This window comes from Gymnoscopelus braueri, assembly GCF_963280865.1.
Source record: "Gymnoscopelus braueri genome assembly, chromosome: 12".
In the NCBI taxonomy this organism is placed as follows: domain Eukaryota; kingdom Metazoa; phylum Chordata; class Actinopteri; order Myctophiformes; family Myctophidae; genus Gymnoscopelus; species Gymnoscopelus braueri.
Window position 1 is genome coordinate 50,739,651 of NC_137614.1, and position 18,874 is coordinate 50,758,524.

General features: G+C 42.0%; 1 protein-coding gene across 1 annotated transcript in view; it reads left to right on the plus strand.

Annotated features, from left to right (window-relative positions):
- The window catches only part of ptpn18 (protein tyrosine phosphatase non-receptor type 18), a 39,642-nt gene extending 21,261 nt beyond the window's left edge, over positions 1-18,381 (plus strand). Inside the window, exons 9-16 of the mRNA XM_080445059.1 lie at positions 1,962-2,028; positions 2,969-3,046; positions 3,258-3,350; positions 7,158-7,207; positions 10,957-11,082; positions 13,292-13,503; positions 14,350-14,421; positions 17,704-18,381. Of these exons, the coding sequence (XP_080301185.1) occupies positions 1,962-2,028; positions 2,969-3,046; positions 3,258-3,350; positions 7,158-7,207; positions 10,957-11,082; positions 13,292-13,503; positions 14,350-14,421; positions 17,704-17,768 (763 nt within the window). The 3' untranslated portion in view covers positions 17,769-18,381. The remainder of the gene's footprint in view (positions 1-1,961; positions 2,029-2,968; positions 3,047-3,257; positions 3,351-7,157; positions 7,208-10,956; positions 11,083-13,291; positions 13,504-14,349; positions 14,422-17,703) is intronic.
- Positions 18,382-18,874: the final 493 nt, after the last annotated feature.

An 18,874-nucleotide genomic window follows, 5' to 3' on the forward strand; every position in this document is an offset into this window, starting at 1 on the left:
ATTTGGCCGCAGACCCCCATCTCTTGTTCCAGGGTCCCCCCAGGAGCACAGATCGGAGTTAAAAATGTGTCGTTTTTAAAACATATATTCAAAGATTTGCACACATTTTCCACGATTTCTCAAAAATAGCAGATCTACAAGCTCGTAGCGCGGCACTCGGTGCCGCGCTACGAGCTTGTAGATCTGCTATTTTTGAATAGCCAAAGAAATCTTGAAAATGACACCGATGCGTTCCTGGTCTTAAAGGGTTAAATATAGGATCGATGGACCCGAACCATAATGTGAAAATGTGTTCCTGGATCTGAATAATTCTGAGATATTACAGAACCATCCCCCCCACTGTTGGGTATTATTATGGACGTGACAAACCTAATAATTACAATTGCTGGCAAAAAAAATGCTGTTCTACCATTATAGCTACCAGTTACAGACTATACTCCATAATGCAATCTAGCCGCTAACGTACTGGAGCAGCCTCCCATAAAACACAATGCAATGAAATGTGTTTTCATCTTGATGAAGAAGGAGTCCTCGATCACACACCTTTGATCTCATGGAGGTATTTAGTTCTCTCTGAAACTGCATGGCACAGTTCAGCTTTGTTCCTATTATGTTGTGCTGCAGTCATCTGATCCCAGGTCAGCCTAATCGTCATGATTCATAACGATTTTCTCTCCTGACCATCACTGACTGACTGTGGCCAACTGGGTATTAAACATAATGATAAACAGACCCCAGGTAATAGAATCCGAACTGACCCTAACCCCAGTGACCCCTACTCTGGTCCGTAGCGTTAGAAGGAGTTCTCCTTAACGCTATGGGACTTTGGATCCTTTCCCCTCACACCCGCGGTAGCGCAGGTTGTGCTGCCTCTCGTCTGTAGTAAAAAATAAAAAATACATTTTTGCTACTCACCAAAACAAAGACGGTTATATGGAGTTGAAAGCCTACTCTACTTAGTGGGAACACTCTGAGCCCCCCACCTCACGTCTAAAATACACTTTTTGTCCAGAAAATAAAATATTTCACCGGAAGGAAAAAAATATGTTGGTTACTCCACTGCGCCCCCTACAGATCTGGCCGATGGAATGTTTCTGTTGACCAGATTTTTCCTTCCGGTGAAATATTTTCTTTTCTGGCCAAAAAGTGTATTTTAGACGTGAGGTGGGGGGCTCTGAGTGTTCCCACTAAGTAGAGCAGGCTTTCAACTCTATAAAACCATCTTTGTTTTGGTGAGTAGCTAAAGTGTATTTTTTATTTTTACTACAGACGAGAGGCTGTGCAGCCTGTGGTACCGTGGGTGTGAGGGGAAAGGATCCAAAGTCCCATAGCGTTAAGGAGAACTCCTTCTAACGCTATGGACCAGAGCTAAACTGACCCTAAACCCAGTGGCCATGACAAAACATGAACTGAACCTGTACAGGCCTTGGGTACTGTTGGCTATTTTCGGTTCGGGTGAACACGTGAAGACCTTTAACACACACTCGCACGCGCGCGCGCGCACACACACACACACACACACACACACACACACACACACACACACACACACACACACACACACACACACACACACACACACACACACACACACACACACACACACACACACACACACACACACACACACACTGCAGAAGGTTGTTTTTGCACATCATATGGTCATTAAAATTCAACAAGCCATGTCACGCATATGGCATGTCTTCTCTCACACACTACACACTACACACACACACACACACACACGCACGCACACACACACATGCACACACACACACCATGTGGTTGTGAATATAAAGCAGGTAACACTTATATTAATGATGATAGAGACGTGTGTGTGTGTGTGTGTGTGTGTGTGTGTGTGTGTGTGTGTGTGTGTGTGTGTGTGTGTGTGTGTGTGTGTGTGTGTGTGTGTGTGTGTGTGTGTGTGTGTGTGTGTGTGTGTGTGTGTATATGTGTAGTGCTGGCTGTGGCAGGACTGGGGTCATCTGTATTCTCGACTACATCCATGACCTTCTGGTTACCAAGGTAACCCCCCCCCACACACACACACATACAAACACATACAAAAACACTACAGAGCACACACGCACACGCGCGCACGTGCACGCACGCACACACACACACACACACACACACACACACACACACACACACACACACACACACACACACACACACACACACACACACACACACACACACACACACACACACACACACACACACACACACACACACACACACACACACACATATACAGAGCACAAACTGACACATAGTGTTAGTGTGATGAGGATTATCATCATGGCGATTAATAAAACATGACACATGATGACATGAAGACAGAAGGAACAAGAAGGGTGTTTATGTGATATTCTTTGGTTAAAGCCGTTTCAAAAAGGTTTTTGTTAAATGTAAAGCTCTATATTCTGTTAGTAATCATTGTTATAGAGTGTTTGCTCAATAACAGTCTCTCCAGCTTTTGGTAAACGGAAAATAAATGTTCAGCTCAGGATACAAATTTCATCCAATCAAGAGAGAGAACCAATTTATCAGCTTCAATTTTATAGTGTTCCAGTTCCATTTATGACAACAAAAATTAAATGTTTCATCACTTAGCATCAATTTCACTTGTTTATCCTGTATCCTGCATGAGTTCTCTCTCCTGATTGGATGAATCCCAACCTGAAAATTAAAAAGAAAAACAAAATGTGTTTAATAAAGAGCTGGAGAGACATGGAGATTCCTGTTACTGAACAAACACTCTATAGCAATGACTACTATCAGAATATAGAGATATTCATAACTACACACAGTACACAGGTCATTTTATTCATGTGTTTGCTTTATATTAATGTGTCATTTGTTTTGTATTCATGTTGTTTCATAACATGGTTTGTTTTGTATAAAAAAAAATTTTTTAAATATATATATGAATGTGTTTGTTTGTTTTGTATTCTAACAGCAGATCCGGGCAGACTTCAGCATCGGCAACATCTTAACCGAAATGAGACTACAAAGAACTGCCATAGTACAGACCAAAGTACCTAACCTAATATATTATACTGTTACACTACCATTATACTACACTCTAATACTTCATACAATACTACTGTCAGCTGTGGACAGTAACAGTCTGTCTGTCTGTCTGTCTGTCTGTCTGTCTGTCTGTCTGTCTGTCTGTCTGTCTGTCTGTCTGTCTGTCTGTCTGTCTGTCTGTCTGTCTGTCTGTCTGTCTGTCTGTCTGTCTGTAGGAACAGTATCATTTCATCTTCTCTGCAGTGACACTCATGTTTGAGAAGGCACTACGGTCACCTGACCATCATCGCCATAGCAACCACACTCAGGTAACACCCCCCTCTCTCTCTCTCTCTCTCTCTCTCTCTCTCTTCCTCTCCCTTCCAAACTTTGTGCACTTCCTCACTTTCTCTCTCTCTCTCTCCATCTCTTGGAGAGAGAGAGAGAGAGAGAGAGAGAGAGAGAGAGAGAGAGAGAGAGAGAGAAAGCAGCATAAAGCAGAAGTGCAGTAGCAGGAAAGAGGAAGTTACCAGGAGGCCTACTTCCTGTATGCAAATGAGTCAACTGTGAACATCTGAGAGTTGGCGGTTGGACACCAAGAGAGAGAGAGAGAGAGACAGAGAAAGAGAGAGACAGACAGACAGACAGACAGACAGACAGACAGACAGACAGACAGACAGACAGACAGACAGACAGACAGACAGACAGACAGACAGACAGACAGACAGACAGACAGACAGACAGACAGACAGACAGACAGATAGAAGTTGATGTTTTCTTTACTCTGGACAGCTGGTATACTCTCAGATCTATTACAGTAGTACTGCAGTACTACAGGTAGGTGAATAATACTAACTAAATACCACTTATTATTATTTCATATCATGAACCCAGTAATGTTACTGATCAACATCACACATTAATATTGTGGCTGTCCGGCAGAAACCTTGTATCTCTGTATTTTAACTGTTACTGTAGTAAATGAATGCTTAGGATAATGTTATCCTTTTAGCATCATGTGTAAAATCATACCACTGAACTATTTGCAAACTGTTACTAAAAGTATCCAATCAATCAAAAATCTTCATCTTACAAGAGCGTCGCACAAAAGTAGTGAAAATAGGTGATCTAAAAGCTCACAGTTGATCTGCTATTTTCACTGTTTTGAAATGTTTTTAACCCATTAAGACCTGGAACGCATCAGTGTTATGTCACTTTAGATTTCTTTGGCTATTCAAAAATAGCAGATATACAAGCTCATAGCGCGGCACCGAGTGCCGCGCTATGAGCTTGTAGATCTGCTATTTTTTTTTTTTTTTTTTTTTTTTTTTTTTTTTAAACTGTTTTTTCAAAAAACATTTTTAAGAATGGCCTCAGGTCTTCATGGGTTTAGAAACTATTAAAAAAGGAAGAGTTTTGGACATACAAGCTGTTGTCGCTCAGTTTAGCGTTAGGGTTTGGGTTGGGGTTAGGGTAGGTTTCTTTTTATTTTATTAACTTATGTATTGATAATAACATCATTATGTAGGCTACAAACACACTTGCACACAAAAAAAGTCAAAAGGCATAACACAAGAAGGGGGGGGGGGTAGAGGGAATAAGAAAGCAGTAAAGCAGTATTTAAAGGCAATATATTCTGAATAATTGATTTTGTTTGAGATACTATATAGTCAGGTCCAGCTGACAGTTGTTTAGAGAGGACTTAACCAGGCAGACCATTCCATGTTACTGATGCCCATATAAACATTCTGACTCACAGAATTATAGCTCATGAATGTGGAAGGGACAAAGTTTGTTGAGTGACTGTGTACATCACTGACCTCGGAAAAGTAATTGTTTAAATATTTGGGTGCTGCATTGTTCATATTCCTGTGAACCATACACCTTTTAAAATCAGATATTGCCTATACAGACAGACAGGCAGGCTATTCAAAATGGGCACTGAGAAAATGTTATTTGAGGTTGAAGTCAAAGGATCAGTCTAATTTGCTTGGTGAGGATCTGTAGCTTTATTTGCAGATCTCAGGTGTGCTGGGGTTCCAGGATGAGCAAGACAGAGTCAACATGACATTGAACCAGAGCCCCTGCAATATCCTAATATCACTTCTGTCTATTGTGGGCGATAATCTATACTCTATAGCAAGACATTTTTTTTTATTTTTTATTGACCTTTTAGTGCCATGCTCTCTCCAGATAGATTATTGTCTCATATGCATCCTAAGTGGCTTCAGAGTCACCTACAACCACTTTAAACCCAAGAGACTTCTTTTTGTGTGCCAAGACAACCTGCTCTCACTCCCAAGGTGTCACATTTTGCCGCTCTGTCAGTAGCCTTGAAACGTCTTGAAGTTTTGATATGACGGGACGCCATGGCGACGTCGCATGTTGACAAAACTATGCCTAAACCCAGTGGTGGAAAAAGTACTCAAATGTTTAACTTAAGTAAAAGTATCGATACTGCAATGTAGAAGTACTCTGTTACAAGTAAAAGTCCGGAATAAAAAAATGACTTGAGTAAAAGTACAAAAGTATTGGTATCAAAATGTACTTAAAGTACCAAAAGTAGAAAGTACTAAAGTGTTTGAAAATAGCCGATCTACAAGCTCACAACGCGTCGCATCGCGACGCGTTGTGAGGCTCGCGTTGTGAGGCTACAAGCCTTGTGAGCTTGTAGCCTAGGTATAAAATAAGGCTAAAGTGGTTAATGTATGTTTTATAATGTAATACTTTATATCTGCAAAGTAACTAGTAACTAAAGCTTTCAAATAATTGTAGTGGAGTAAAAGTACAATATTTGCCTCTGAGATGTAGTGGAGTAAAAAACTAAATGTATACAAAATACCGTAAGTAAGTACAGTACTTGAGTAAATGTACTTAGTTACTTTACACCACTGCCTAAACCTAACCCTATCCCTAGGGGGGGTTCAGAAGGGCCTGGATGTCCCCCCACAATTGGGAAGACACTATTGCGATCTAGTAGTCCACTTATTTATGTATTTTCCCCGACCGGCGCTGGTCTAGCACCCCACCATTTCCCATTGTATTGCACAATCATCGTTTTGTATTGGCTGCATGCTTGCCTCTCGTCCGCAATGACCGTTCTGGTTCTGGCTACGTGCAGTTGCTCTCTCAACCCGACCAACTAGGTGTCAGACAAGCTATTACACAACACATGGTTGTTCTTTGTAAACTGGCTGTGGTTGTGAGAGAAGGAGGGGTTCGGGCTGCTAGAATAAAGTGCTGCTATGATAGACTGACTGACCAGGGATCAGATGACTGCAGCCAATATAGGACGCACAAAGTCCTCCGTGGAGTCAAAGTGCACCGTGGCATGTGTGATCATGCGCTTGCCTAACCCCAACCTCACAAAAACTGTGCAGAGAGAGAGAGAAAAAAAGTCGGTAGAGTAAAAGAAAGTCTTTCTACCGGTGGGTTTCGACCACGGGAGGTTGCGTTTACTAGCTAGGCATTGCTAGCAGGTAAGCCACAGAGGCAGCGGCTAAGCATTTTTTTCTACCTCTGATTTGCGAGACGAAGAGAGCAGAATCGTCTGCGAAAAGGAACACAGGTTGCGATCGCAGGCTGACTTCATGTCGTTGATGTGTAACAAAAAGGAAAGAGGACCTCAAATGCTCCCTGAGGGACCCCACAAGTTAGTGGTTGTGGTGGGGACATGGTACCAGTTAGGGTTGTTGTCGGGGTTAGGGTTAGGGCTGAGGGAACCTAGGTATACGCTCCAGTTAAATGCTGTGCTACATGCTAATGTGTTTGTGTCCATTATCAGAGCAGAGAGAGAACTGAACACAATAGACAAAATACATTTTTTTATTAACAATTTAAACGTTTCTCTTGCATGTGTGTGTGTGTGTGTGTGTGTGTGTGTGTGTGTGTGTGTGTGTGTGTGTGTGTGTGTGTGTGTGTGTGTGTGTGTGTGTGTGTGTGTGTGTGTGTGTGTGTGTGTGTGTGTGTGTGTGTGTGTGTGTGTGGGGGCGTGTGCGTGCGTGTGTGTGTGCGTGTGTGTGTGTGTGTGTGTGTGTGTGTGTGTGTGTGTGTGTGTGTGTGTGTGTGTGTGTGTGTGTGTGTGTGTGTGTGTGTGTGTGTGTGTGTGTGTGTGTGTGTGTGTGTGTGTGTCTCAGAATTCTGACTCACCTGACATCAGAAGTCCACCTGGAACACTGACTAAGAGGTAGGACTCACTCACTCACTCACTCACTCACTCACTCACTCACTCACTCACTCACTCATACATGTGTTCCTTCATCCCTCCTTCCATCCAGGACCTCTAGTACTGCTGGTTTTATATCCTACCAGGACCTCTAGTACTGATGGTTTTATATCCTACCAGGACCTCTAGTACTGATGGTTTTATATCCTACCAGGACCTCTAGTACTGATGGTTTTATATCCTACCAGGACCTCTAGTACTGTTGGTTTTATATCCTACCAGGACCTCTAGTACTGCTGGTTTTATATCCTACCAGGACCTCTAGTAGTGATGGTTTTATATCCTTCCAGGACCTCTAGTACTGATGGTTTTATATCCTACCAGGACCCCTAGTACTGCTGGTTTTGTATCCTACCAGGACCCCTAGTACTGCTGGTTTTGTATCCTACCAGGACCTCTAGTACTGCTGGCTTTATATCCTACCAGGACCTCTAGTACTGTTGGTTTTATGTCCTACCAGGACCCCTAGTACTGCTGGTTGTATATCCTTCCAGGACCTCTAGTACTGCTGGTTTTATGTCCTACCAGGACCTCTAGTATTGCTGGTTTTATGTCCTACCAGGACCTCTACTGCTGGTTTTCTGCTGGTTTTAGACAGTGAAATATATGTGCGTAGTTAAAATAGCAGTGGGACGAGGCACTATAGATAATAGCAGATGTCATGACAGATGTACATAAGGTGCATAAGGAAAAATCAATACAATTAACTGTGACAGAATATCCAGTCACAGAAATCAGATCCTTTGTGGTGGCCTGTGTCATCAGGACAGCCTGGTGACAGGCAGGCAGAGCTTGTTCAACAGTCTGATGGCAGCCAGCTGGAAACAGGCCAGTAACTAGCTAGTTACTAGTTATGAATGACATACACAGATTAACTAGCTAGTTACTAGTTATGAATGACATACACAGATTAACTAGCTAGTTACTAGTTATGAATGACATACACAGATTGCACACGGCAGTCTGGTGCTCAGGGCAGTCTGGTGCTCAGGGCAGTCTGGTGCTCAGGGCAGTCTGGTGCTCAGGGCAGTCTGGTGCTCAGGGCAGTCTGGTGCTCAGGGCAAAATGGCCAAAGTGAGCCCGTGTATAGACTTCACAAAAAACACCTAGGATAAAATACCTAAAATTATATGACATCAATTTAAAGGAGTAGTTCACCCCCAAAAAAAAATCGTATTTTCTATCAATTACACACCCCATGAAGTATTGAATTCATGGAGATTTTGTAGTTTTTGTCGCATTCCTGAGCCAATAATTTAATTACCAGCGGAAAGATGCTAATGTATTGAATAGGAAACTCATAGGAGTCTCGTTGAGTCAGTGTTAATTTTGACAGCAAATTCTGATTTAGTCTTATAGTCTTTTGAATAACACACCATTTAGTTTTAGTCCTATTTTAGTCAACTGAAATAGTTTAGTCTTAGACATAGTCTTAGTCAACCAAATCAACACTGCTTTGAGTCTTGAGGAGTGGAGGAGAAGTAAAGACTTTATTTTACCAAAATAAATGGAAACCAAGACTGTGGTGAGTCAGCATTTTCAAGGGTATATCTTAGCAGAAGGCAACAGGATGCTTACTGTGGTTAAATGTGAGTTTAACCCATTAAGACCGGGAACACATCTGTGTAACCACTTAAACCATTATTTTATACATTGGCTATTCAAAGATAGCAGATCTACAAGCTCATAGCGCGGCACCGAGTGCCGCGCTATGAGCTTTTAGATCTGCTATCTTTGAAACATCTTGAAAATGTGTGCAAATCTTTGATGTTAAATATATTTTTAAAGCGAACATTTGTAACTCTAATCTTTGCTTCTGGGGGTCCCTGGAACAAATTATTTTGAGATGGGGGTCTGCGGCCAAATACATATAATTCTGGGGGTCCTTGACATGAAGGGGTCCTTGACTTAAGGGGTTAATGTTGCTCACGTTGTGAGCTTGTAAGATCTGCTATTATCACTAATTTAGAAACATCAAACATCATCAAATTTCTCTTTTGGGGCTCGAGCTAAAAGGTTTTGGGAACAACTGGTCTAGAGGCCCCTCAATGTGTGATACAGATCGGACGCTGCGTTCAGGATTTGTGGCATTTTTTTCTTCTGAAACGGCCTGGCGGAGATAATTAACTATAATAAGAGAGTGAAATTAATTTAGAGTCTCTGAAAGAGTTGGTTCCTATTTCTGGTATACAAGAGAGATACAGATACCAGCTGTGTGTGTGTGTGTGTGTGTGTGTGTGTGTGTGTGTGTGTGTGTGTGTGTGTGTGTGTGTGTGTGTGTGTGTGTGTGTGTGTGTGTGTGTGTGTGTGTGTGTGTGTGTGTGTGTGTGTGTGTGTGTGTGTGTGTCTGTCAATGGGGGGTGAATAGGTGAATGTAACACACTAGTGCTCTAGAAATGCACCAGAGAGAGAGAGAGAGAGAGAGAGAGGTGGAAACTAACAGGCAGGATGTGACAGAGGAGGGTGATATGTACTAATTTCACACTTCTCTTTACATCTCTCCATTCTGTCATCACTCCATTACACTGCCACCCCCATACTGTTACCCCGTCACCATAGATACCTGGCATTAGAGGAGAGGAGAGGAGAGGAGAGGAGAGGAGAGGAGAGGAGAGGAGAGGAGAGGAGAGGAGAGGAGAGGAGAGGGGAGGGGAGGGGAGGGGAGGAGAACATTTCTAACTCAAATCTTTGCCTCTGGGGGTCCCTGGAACAAAACATTTTGAGATAATTTTTTTACATATCTAAAAATGTAAATGTAATTTTCTAAATCCTAACAGCGCTACGAGCTTGTAGATCTGCTATTTTTGAAGAGCCCAAAGAAAGAAAAAAAATGACACAGATGCGTTCCCTGCTCTTAAAGGAGAATTCCGGACATTTTAAGTGTTATCTTTGATGTGTCGTTACTCACCTACCGACGTAAACAGTGGCATTGTTTATTTCCAGATATTCCCCTGTCGTCATATTTTCAACCTCCTCCGTTGTCATAATGGGAGCGCGTGTCATAGGGAAATTCGTCTATTATAACCGATGCAAAGTTATTTTTTTCTCTACTACTACTCATTGTGGAGTCTGATGATAGTCAAACATGCAGTGAAAGTTCCTGAGAGGCTACCGCTAATGACGAACGAGCTAACGCTAGTTGCTTGTTTCTCAACATGGCAACACCAAGTTGCCAGGTTCTGGGAGAGAAACAAGCAACTAGCGTTAGCTCGTTCGTCATTAGCGGTAGCCTCTCAGGAACTTTCACTGCATGTTTGACTATCATCAGACTCCACAATGAGTAGTAGTAGAGAAAAAAATAACTTTGCATCGGTTATAATAGACGAATTTCCCTATGACACGCGCTCCCATTATGACAACGGAGGAGGTTGAAAATATGACGACAGGGGAATATCTGGAAATAAACAATGCCACTGTTTACGTCGGTAGGTGAGTAACGACACATCAAAGATAACACTTAAAATGTCCGGAATTCTCCTTTAATGGATTCATCTTTTGTTTTGTCTGCCCATTTTCGCAGGAAATTGATTTTAGTCCATGTGGGTTACAGTTTCTTTTCCCCGGTATTATTACGAGCTATTCTATGAATCATTGACGCGTGTGTGTGTGTGTGTGTGTGTGTGTGTGTGTGTGTGTGTGTGTGTGTGTGTGTGTGTGTGTGTGTGTGTGTGTGTGTGTGTGTGTGTGTGTGTGTGTGTGTGCACGTGCAGGTCCTTGCCTCGTACCAAGATGAACGACACGTACGCTGTGGTCAGCAAACCCCCCAAGTCCCACCCACCTACAACGAGCCCCGCCCTCTCTCCCTCGGCCACACCCACCTCAGCAGTTAGAAGCAGGTATGTAGTTTTTAATTCTCTTAAAGAACATATTCGGTTCTTAAGTCTGACGTCATTTTGTAGTCCGACGTCACGTCCGGGTCCAAAAGGCACCAGCGCCGTCCACTCTTCATTGTAAACAAACATGTTGGAACCCGTAAATCTTTGTACAATAACCTCCTTTTTCAGAAATGAACCATTGAGGGTTAATAAGGGTCTTAATGCTAATATCATAGACAGTAAAAAGTAGGCTAATATGTATATTTATATTTGTATTTATTTATTATTATTAACATTATAATATATATTTTTTATATGTATTTCTATATATATATTCATATATAGATGTATATTAAAAAAAAGATTTCCTCTTCTTTTTGTCGTTGCCAGGAAAGCGGTAGAATGACACTTTAGTCGTTATTTTAGTCTCAGATCTGTTAAAACATCGAGGGACACAGCACTGCGCATATTGGGAAAATACACTTGGACCCGGAAGTTATTCTAGCGGGGCGCAACGTCACGTCTTAACAACCGAATAGTTTCAGTATTGGCAAAAAACTATACCTGACCTTAATGCTATACCTGTCCTTGATGCTTAGTGCTCCTAGTATTGAAGTTTTTGACCTGTCCTTGTGTGTTATTAATTGTAATTGTAATGTAATTTGTATTGATTAATGCATTGGTTCTCAAAGTAGGGTCCGGGCACCCCGAGGGGTCCTTGGGGGGGTTCTAGGGGGTCCCCAGCAAAAGTAGTTGTGTATGTAGCATCACAATCATTTTAACCACATTAACCTTTTATACTTTGGCTATTCAAGAATAGCAGATCTACAAGCAGTGCCACGCTATGAGCTTGTAGATCTGCTATTTTTCAAAAATCTTGAACATTAGTGAACATTTTTAACACAAATCTGCTTCAGGGGGATCCCTCCCTGGCACGACATATTTTCAGATGGGGGTCCACGGTGAAATATTTATCAATTTGGGGGTCCTTGACATGAAAAGGTTTGAGAACCACTGGATTAATGTATTAGTTAAACAACTTTATTAGGGGAAAAAATGAAAAAACAGTAACACAAGATTAGAGATCAATCTCAACTGAGAAAAGTCATTTTTAACAGGTGGGTTTTGAAGGAAGGGAGGGAGGGGGAAAGTTACTATGGGTTAGGTGACCAAGATACTGCATAGTTTGCAGAGTAAACCAGCATCTAGCCAGCAAAGGTGAATAGAACGGATACAAGGAGAGAGGAGTCCTAGGGGGTGAGGTGGGGTCCGAAGAGGTCAGTGCTAGGGGGCTAGGAGGAGTCTGAAGAGGTCAGTGCTAGGGGGCTAGGAGGAGTCTGAAGAGGTCAGTGCTAGGGGGTGAGGTGGAGTCTGAAGAGGTGGGAGTGAGTCTGCAGTTCTTTGGGAGCCAGGAGGGAGAAGAGTCTAGGGCCCTATTTATTTTCGCCGGTGCCTTACCCATTATCCCTAAATTTCTTTGCCATTTTTTACTATTTTTAAAAACATTTTGATCTAGGAAATGTGGAGCGTTGTCCAGGGTGTTTTAGAGAAGGGAGAAGAGTCTAGAACGTGTGGAGCGTTGTCCAGGGTGTTTTAGGGAAGGGAGAAGAGTCTAGAACGTGTGGAGCGTTGTCCAGGGTGTTTTAGAGAAGGGAGAAGAGTCTAGGACGTGTGGAGCGTTGTCCAGGGTGTTTTAGAGAAGGGAGAAGAGTCTAGGACGTGTGGAGCGTTGTCCAGGGTGTTTTAGGGAAGGGAGAAGAGTCTAGGATGTGTGGAGCGTTGTCCAGGGTGTTTTAGAGAAGGGAGAAGAGTCTAGGACGTGTGGAGCGTTGTCCAGGGTGTTTTAGGGAAGGGAGAAGAGTCTAGGATGTGTGGAGCGTTGTCCAGGGTGTTTTAGAGAAGGGAGAAGAGTCTAGAACGCGTGGAGCCTTGTCCAGGGTGTTTTAGAGAAGGGAGAAGAGTCTAGCAGCATTTCCTAACAGCATTCCTGTGTTAGCTGATCTAAGTGAGCGGGAAGGGTTGTAGGGTTGGTTGCATCATGTCTTGACTCTTGAAGGTACAGGTAGGGGGGTGCCATGCTTCTGGTTGCCTTGCAGGCCAACATTAGTGTTTTGTACTGGAGCACCTATAAGCCAGTGAAGGGAACACAACAGGGGGGGATATGTAAATATTTTGGGAGGTTGAAGAGCAGGCATTCTGGATCATTTTGTGTGTGGGCGTTTCCTTATAGAGCCACACCCCCCTCCCATCACGTCATCTATGACAACGAGCTGCCAGGCAGCGAGGCAACGGCCCTCTACAGCGTGGTCAAACCCCGGGCTAAGCCAACCAGCTCCGGCCTTTCTGCAAATCCCATCTACGACGTGGCAGGACCAACCAATCCCAGGCTGGGGGAGGGGTCAGAGTCACTAGGCAACAGCAAAAAATCTGAACTGTTTACAGGTAAGGGGACGGAATAAAGAAATACTTGTATGGTGTACACACTATGTTTATAAATATCTTACCTACAATATTTTAGGTGTAGGTTTTTGCCTCACTCAGTCAGTGTGTATTATACCAGACAGACTGACTTTTGAAGTCATAACAATATATCGGTTTGGCCGATATTTCAGCCATTATTTTGGTATCTCATATATTTTTTTGTATCTCCAATTTTTTTAAATCACTTTCAACCTGGCATAATTCTTTTAGGCGTGTCACTATAGTTGAACATTTCAAAAACTAAAATCTAAAATCTTCAAAAACACCAGTAAAGTAGGCTTCAAGCTCACAATGTGTTGTGCTGAGGATGCAGTGCGTTGTGAACTTATGTAGTTCAGCAGTTTTTACAAACTAGAGGTTTTTACATAGAGTTCGGCCCTCATACGTTGCACCGCCGATCCGACCAATGTCAACACTGATGACATCAGTGCCCATACATGGATAAATATATTGAATTGAATTTCACATTGTGTGTATTTACTTGTTTGCTTATTAGTTATTATGTTCCCGAAATAAAAACTGCAATCAAATCAAAGATTTTCAAATTGATTTGCAAAGTTTGCTCTTTGACAAAATATGGAGGGTCGAGGACTCTCCAAATTCAGGATCAGCATTGGACTCAAAACTCTGGCATCGGTCAGGCTTTTTCAGACAGCTTGTATTTAAGCAGTGTTGATTAGGCACTAGGCAGTGTATTAAACCAGTGTGCGCATTATCATACATTTGGACATCTTAGTTGATCAGATAAATGCATAAAAGTCAACATGTCCACACAGTGACTGACTGTATGTCCCTCTGTTGTCTTAGATGACAGACAGTCATCCACAGATGATGATTATGAAGACGTCTCCAATCTACCCAAAGCACCTGGACCGATGGGTAGTGTACACAACTACTGTCTGTCTGTCTGTCTGTCTGTCTGTCTGTCTGTCTGTCTGTCTGTCTGTCTGTCTGTCTGTCTGTCTGTCTGTCTGTCTGTTACTTTTAGGTTGCCTGTTCTTTTTTCTTTTCTTTTTTTCCTTCTTTCCTAAAATGCAATTGGCCTCACGCTGTGTTCTTCAAAGAAGGAAACCTATCACAGTACAACACACTCTCCACTGGGACATCATGGGTATTCAACAGGGGGTCCGTGACCCCTAGGCGTCACTGCAGGGGGGCACCCATTTTTTTTACTGTTGGATTCATGCAAAATATGCATGAATCCAACATACTATTAGCAAATATAAATTGGAAGAAAGACTACCCAACTATACCCCCAACACCCACTGTGTGGAGGACAGTAGCAATTTAGGCAACAGATAAGTTAAGCAATATAGACCCAGTCTAGTAAAAGTGTACATACTTCATATAATTACAAATTTGAATGATAATAATTAATAGATAAGCCCTAATAAAAAGCAGAACCTACTGTAGCAAGTTAACACTTTTGAGTGTTACTTGCATAATGTCCTATAATGTAAACCACACTTCAGACCCTCATATGTCTGAGAAATATTTACATTTCCTTCTTCTGCTGCGTGTTTTTAAAAAGTGTTGCATAGCGAGTGCTGACGACTTCATTTGCTATACTCTGGTTTTAACAAGAAACATGGAGACTGCCATGCTCAACTAAGACGTTGTCAGACTTATCAGGATGAGAAAACAAAGCGACCTAACCTACATTGTGTCGAATGAGAGCAGGGCAACTGTGGTTCAGCAAGACCCATATTTAAATAAGAGAAGGGCAATTTCTCCTATGAAAGCAAACAGGCAGGTGCTCGAGCACTGGTTGGCTCCTATGTGCACCTGATGGAGGCCCTGCATGCTACATGCTACACAGGTCACAGGTTAAACTGCATGCTACACAGGTTACATGTTAAACTGCATGCTACACAGGTTACATGTTAAACTGCATGCTACACAGGTTACATGTTAAACTGCATGCTACACAGGTCTCAGGTTAAACTGCATGCTACACAGGTTACATGTTAAACTGCATGCTACACAGGTTACATGTTAAACTGCATGCTACACAGGTTACATGTTAAACTGCATGCTACACAGGTTACATGTTAAACTGCATGCTACACAGGTTACATGTTAAACTGCATGCTACACAGGTTACATGTTAAACTGCATGCTACACAGGTCACATGTTAAACTACATGCTACACAGGTTACATGTTAAACTACATGCTACACAGGTCACATGTTAAACTGCATGCTACACAGGTTACATGTTAAACTGCATGCTACACAGGTTACAGGTTAAACTGCATGCTACACAGGTTACAGGTTAAACTGCATGCTACACAGGTTACATGTTAAACTGCATGCTACACAGGTCACAGGTTAAACTGCATGCTACACAGGTTACAGGTTAAACTGCATGCTACATAGGTTACATGTTAAACTGCATGCTACACAGGTTACATGTTAAACTGCATGCTACACAGGTTACATGTTAAACTGCATGCTACACAGGTTACATGTTAAACTGCATGCTACACAGGTTACATGTTAAACTGCATGCTACACAGGTTACATGTTAAACTGCATGCTACACAGGTTACATGTTAAACTGCATGCTACACAGGTTACATGTTAAACTGAATGCTACACAGGTTACATGTTAAACTGCATGCTACACAGGTCACATGTTAAACTGCATGCTACACAGGTTACATGTTAAACTACATGCTACACAGGTTACATGTTAAACTGAATGCTACACAGGTTACATGTTAAACTGCATGCTACACAGGTTACATGTTAAACTGCATGCTACACAGGTTACATGTTAAACTGCATGCTACACAGTAGGCGTGGTCTAGACCGGATCACACGGGCCATGCAGTTTGGAACTAGTGATGTGTCGTTCATGATCGATTCGTTCAAAAGAACTAGTTCATTTGCCGTGAACGTGAACGAGCTCGTTCACTTTCTGAAACTGCTACGTTCACGCGCGACGTAAAGAAAACACTCCCGCGATGGTGTTTTACACACATTATAAAACATACATTAATCACTTTAGCCCTATTTTATACCAAGGCTATTTGAAAATAGCAGATCTACAAGCTCACAACGCGTCGCATCGCGACGCGTTGTGAGCTTGTAGATCGGCTATTTTCAAATATGTTAGTACTTTTACTTTTGGTACTTTAACTATATTTTGATGCCAATACTTTTGTACTTTTACTCAAGCACATTTTGAACACTAGAAAACAGCGCTACTGAACGAGAACGCGAACGAATCAGTTGAACGAATCATTGCCGTGAACGTGAACGAAATCGTTCGTTCACTGAAATGAACTTTTTTTCCCACCGCTATTTGGAACGAATACCAGGCTTTTCCCTCCGAGGTGGAAAGTCTGGTGACGCCAGCTTATGGTAAATGTAAAAATATACACACCTCCCTCACACCTCCGTCACACCATTACCACTGAATGGCGGGTTAGTCATCTCTAGGCTCTCTAAGAGCTTGTAAAACATTCATGTTTGAAGAGTGGGTACTCTGAGTGCTTTCCTCCTGTGAGCAACACAGCATGAGGGCAAGCACATGTTAGATTTGGGGGGGTGGGGGTGTACAAAATGGTTCCATTTGGACACTCTCAGAGTTATGGGGGTCATTTTAAAAGTTTGAGCACCACTGTGCTTGTGTGCTACACTAAATGGAACGGAGCCTTTTACGGTAATTGGTGAAAGAGCTGTGAAGGCACAATTCTAAAGTAACACTTTAAGGACTTTTAAAACCCCTTTTAATACCTCTAAAATGAAGAAATTAAAAACAAAATAACACCATTACTGCGTCAATGGTAATCAACAAAGAGGCAAAAATTGTGAAAATGCAGGAGTAATTGTAGATTAGTAAAAGAAACAACAGATATTCAAGTAAAGTACAGACACTCAAAATGTTTTACTTAAGTAGGCTACAGTACTCGTCTGTCTGTCTGTCTGTCTGTCTGTCTGTCTGTCTGTCTGTCTGTCTGTCTGTCTGTCTGTCTGTCTGTCTGTAATGTATATTGTTTATATTTTAAAGTTTTGATGTATATTGTTTTATATTATTAGGTTTTAATGTATTTTATTTATATTATAATGTTTTAAAGACGTTTTATATCATTAGGTTTTTATGTATATTATTTATATTATAATGTTTTAATGTATATTGTTTGATTTTATTAGGTTTTAATTGTCGTATAAAGAAGCCCAGAGGACCCAGAGACCCTCCTGCTGAGTGGAGCCGATAACTGGACTGGACTGGACTGGACTGGACTGGACTGGACTGGACTGGACTAGACTAGACTAGACTAGACTAGACTAGACTGGACTACATTACACTGGACTGGTCACTAGACTGGACTGGACTAGACTGGACTACATTAGACAGGACTGGACTAGACTAGACTAGACTGGTCTAGACTGGACTGGTCACTAGACTGGACTGGACTACATTAGACAGGACTGGACTGAGTTGGCTTCTGGACAATAGTTGTCTCCAGAACAATGCTAATAATGCTAACGAGCTCATTTCTTTACTTATTTATTACATGGTTACGCATTATTATAACATTTGGCATTATTGAATATAACTGAATACACAATTTTCTTGTAAATAGATTTTTTTGACCACTCAGTGAGAGTAGCAACTTTTCAGTAAAAGAATGTGTATTTTGACACAATTTAGTTTCTGACGTTCTCCATGGGAGGGACAGTCTGAGGTTCATAGTGAATGTGTGTGTGATCATTTCTGCCTTAACTGACAATTCTGTGAGATCCAGTGAGTGTGGCTCTTATGTCTCTTGTCTTGTATACATAAAAAGCTGGATTTCAGAATATGTATAAAGAATGTAAGATTAAAAGTTGTGATAATTATAAAGGTGCTTGAGTCTTTTGATCATTTCTAGGGAACAAGGTTTGTTTGTCATGGCCGTCGTTGCCCCTCAGTTTGGCCTTGTGCCCCTCAAAAAAATGCCACCCTGAGGCCACAGTGGCCTTAATGCCCCAGCTGACTGTATCACTTTCTCCTCTGTCTCTTTCTTGGCAATATGTAGTTTTTGGTATTTTTGGCAAAGATGGTGTAGAGGGAAAAAAAGAGCAGACCAAAGAAAAAAATGTTAATCTGAAACACAATTGTATACAATATAGAGGGGGTCCCTGCTTCATCTCTCTCTCAGCCAGGGGGACCTTAGCCTGAAAACGTTGAAGACCACTGCTATAGATTGATTTAAATCATGTAAAACAGGTCACCAGTAGCACGGTGGAGGGTGGAGGGTTCTATTCCAGTGCCCTGCTGCTCAAAGACGTGTCAAATACACACTGCAGGTTTCTTCTGCCGACTCGTTCCCAACACTGA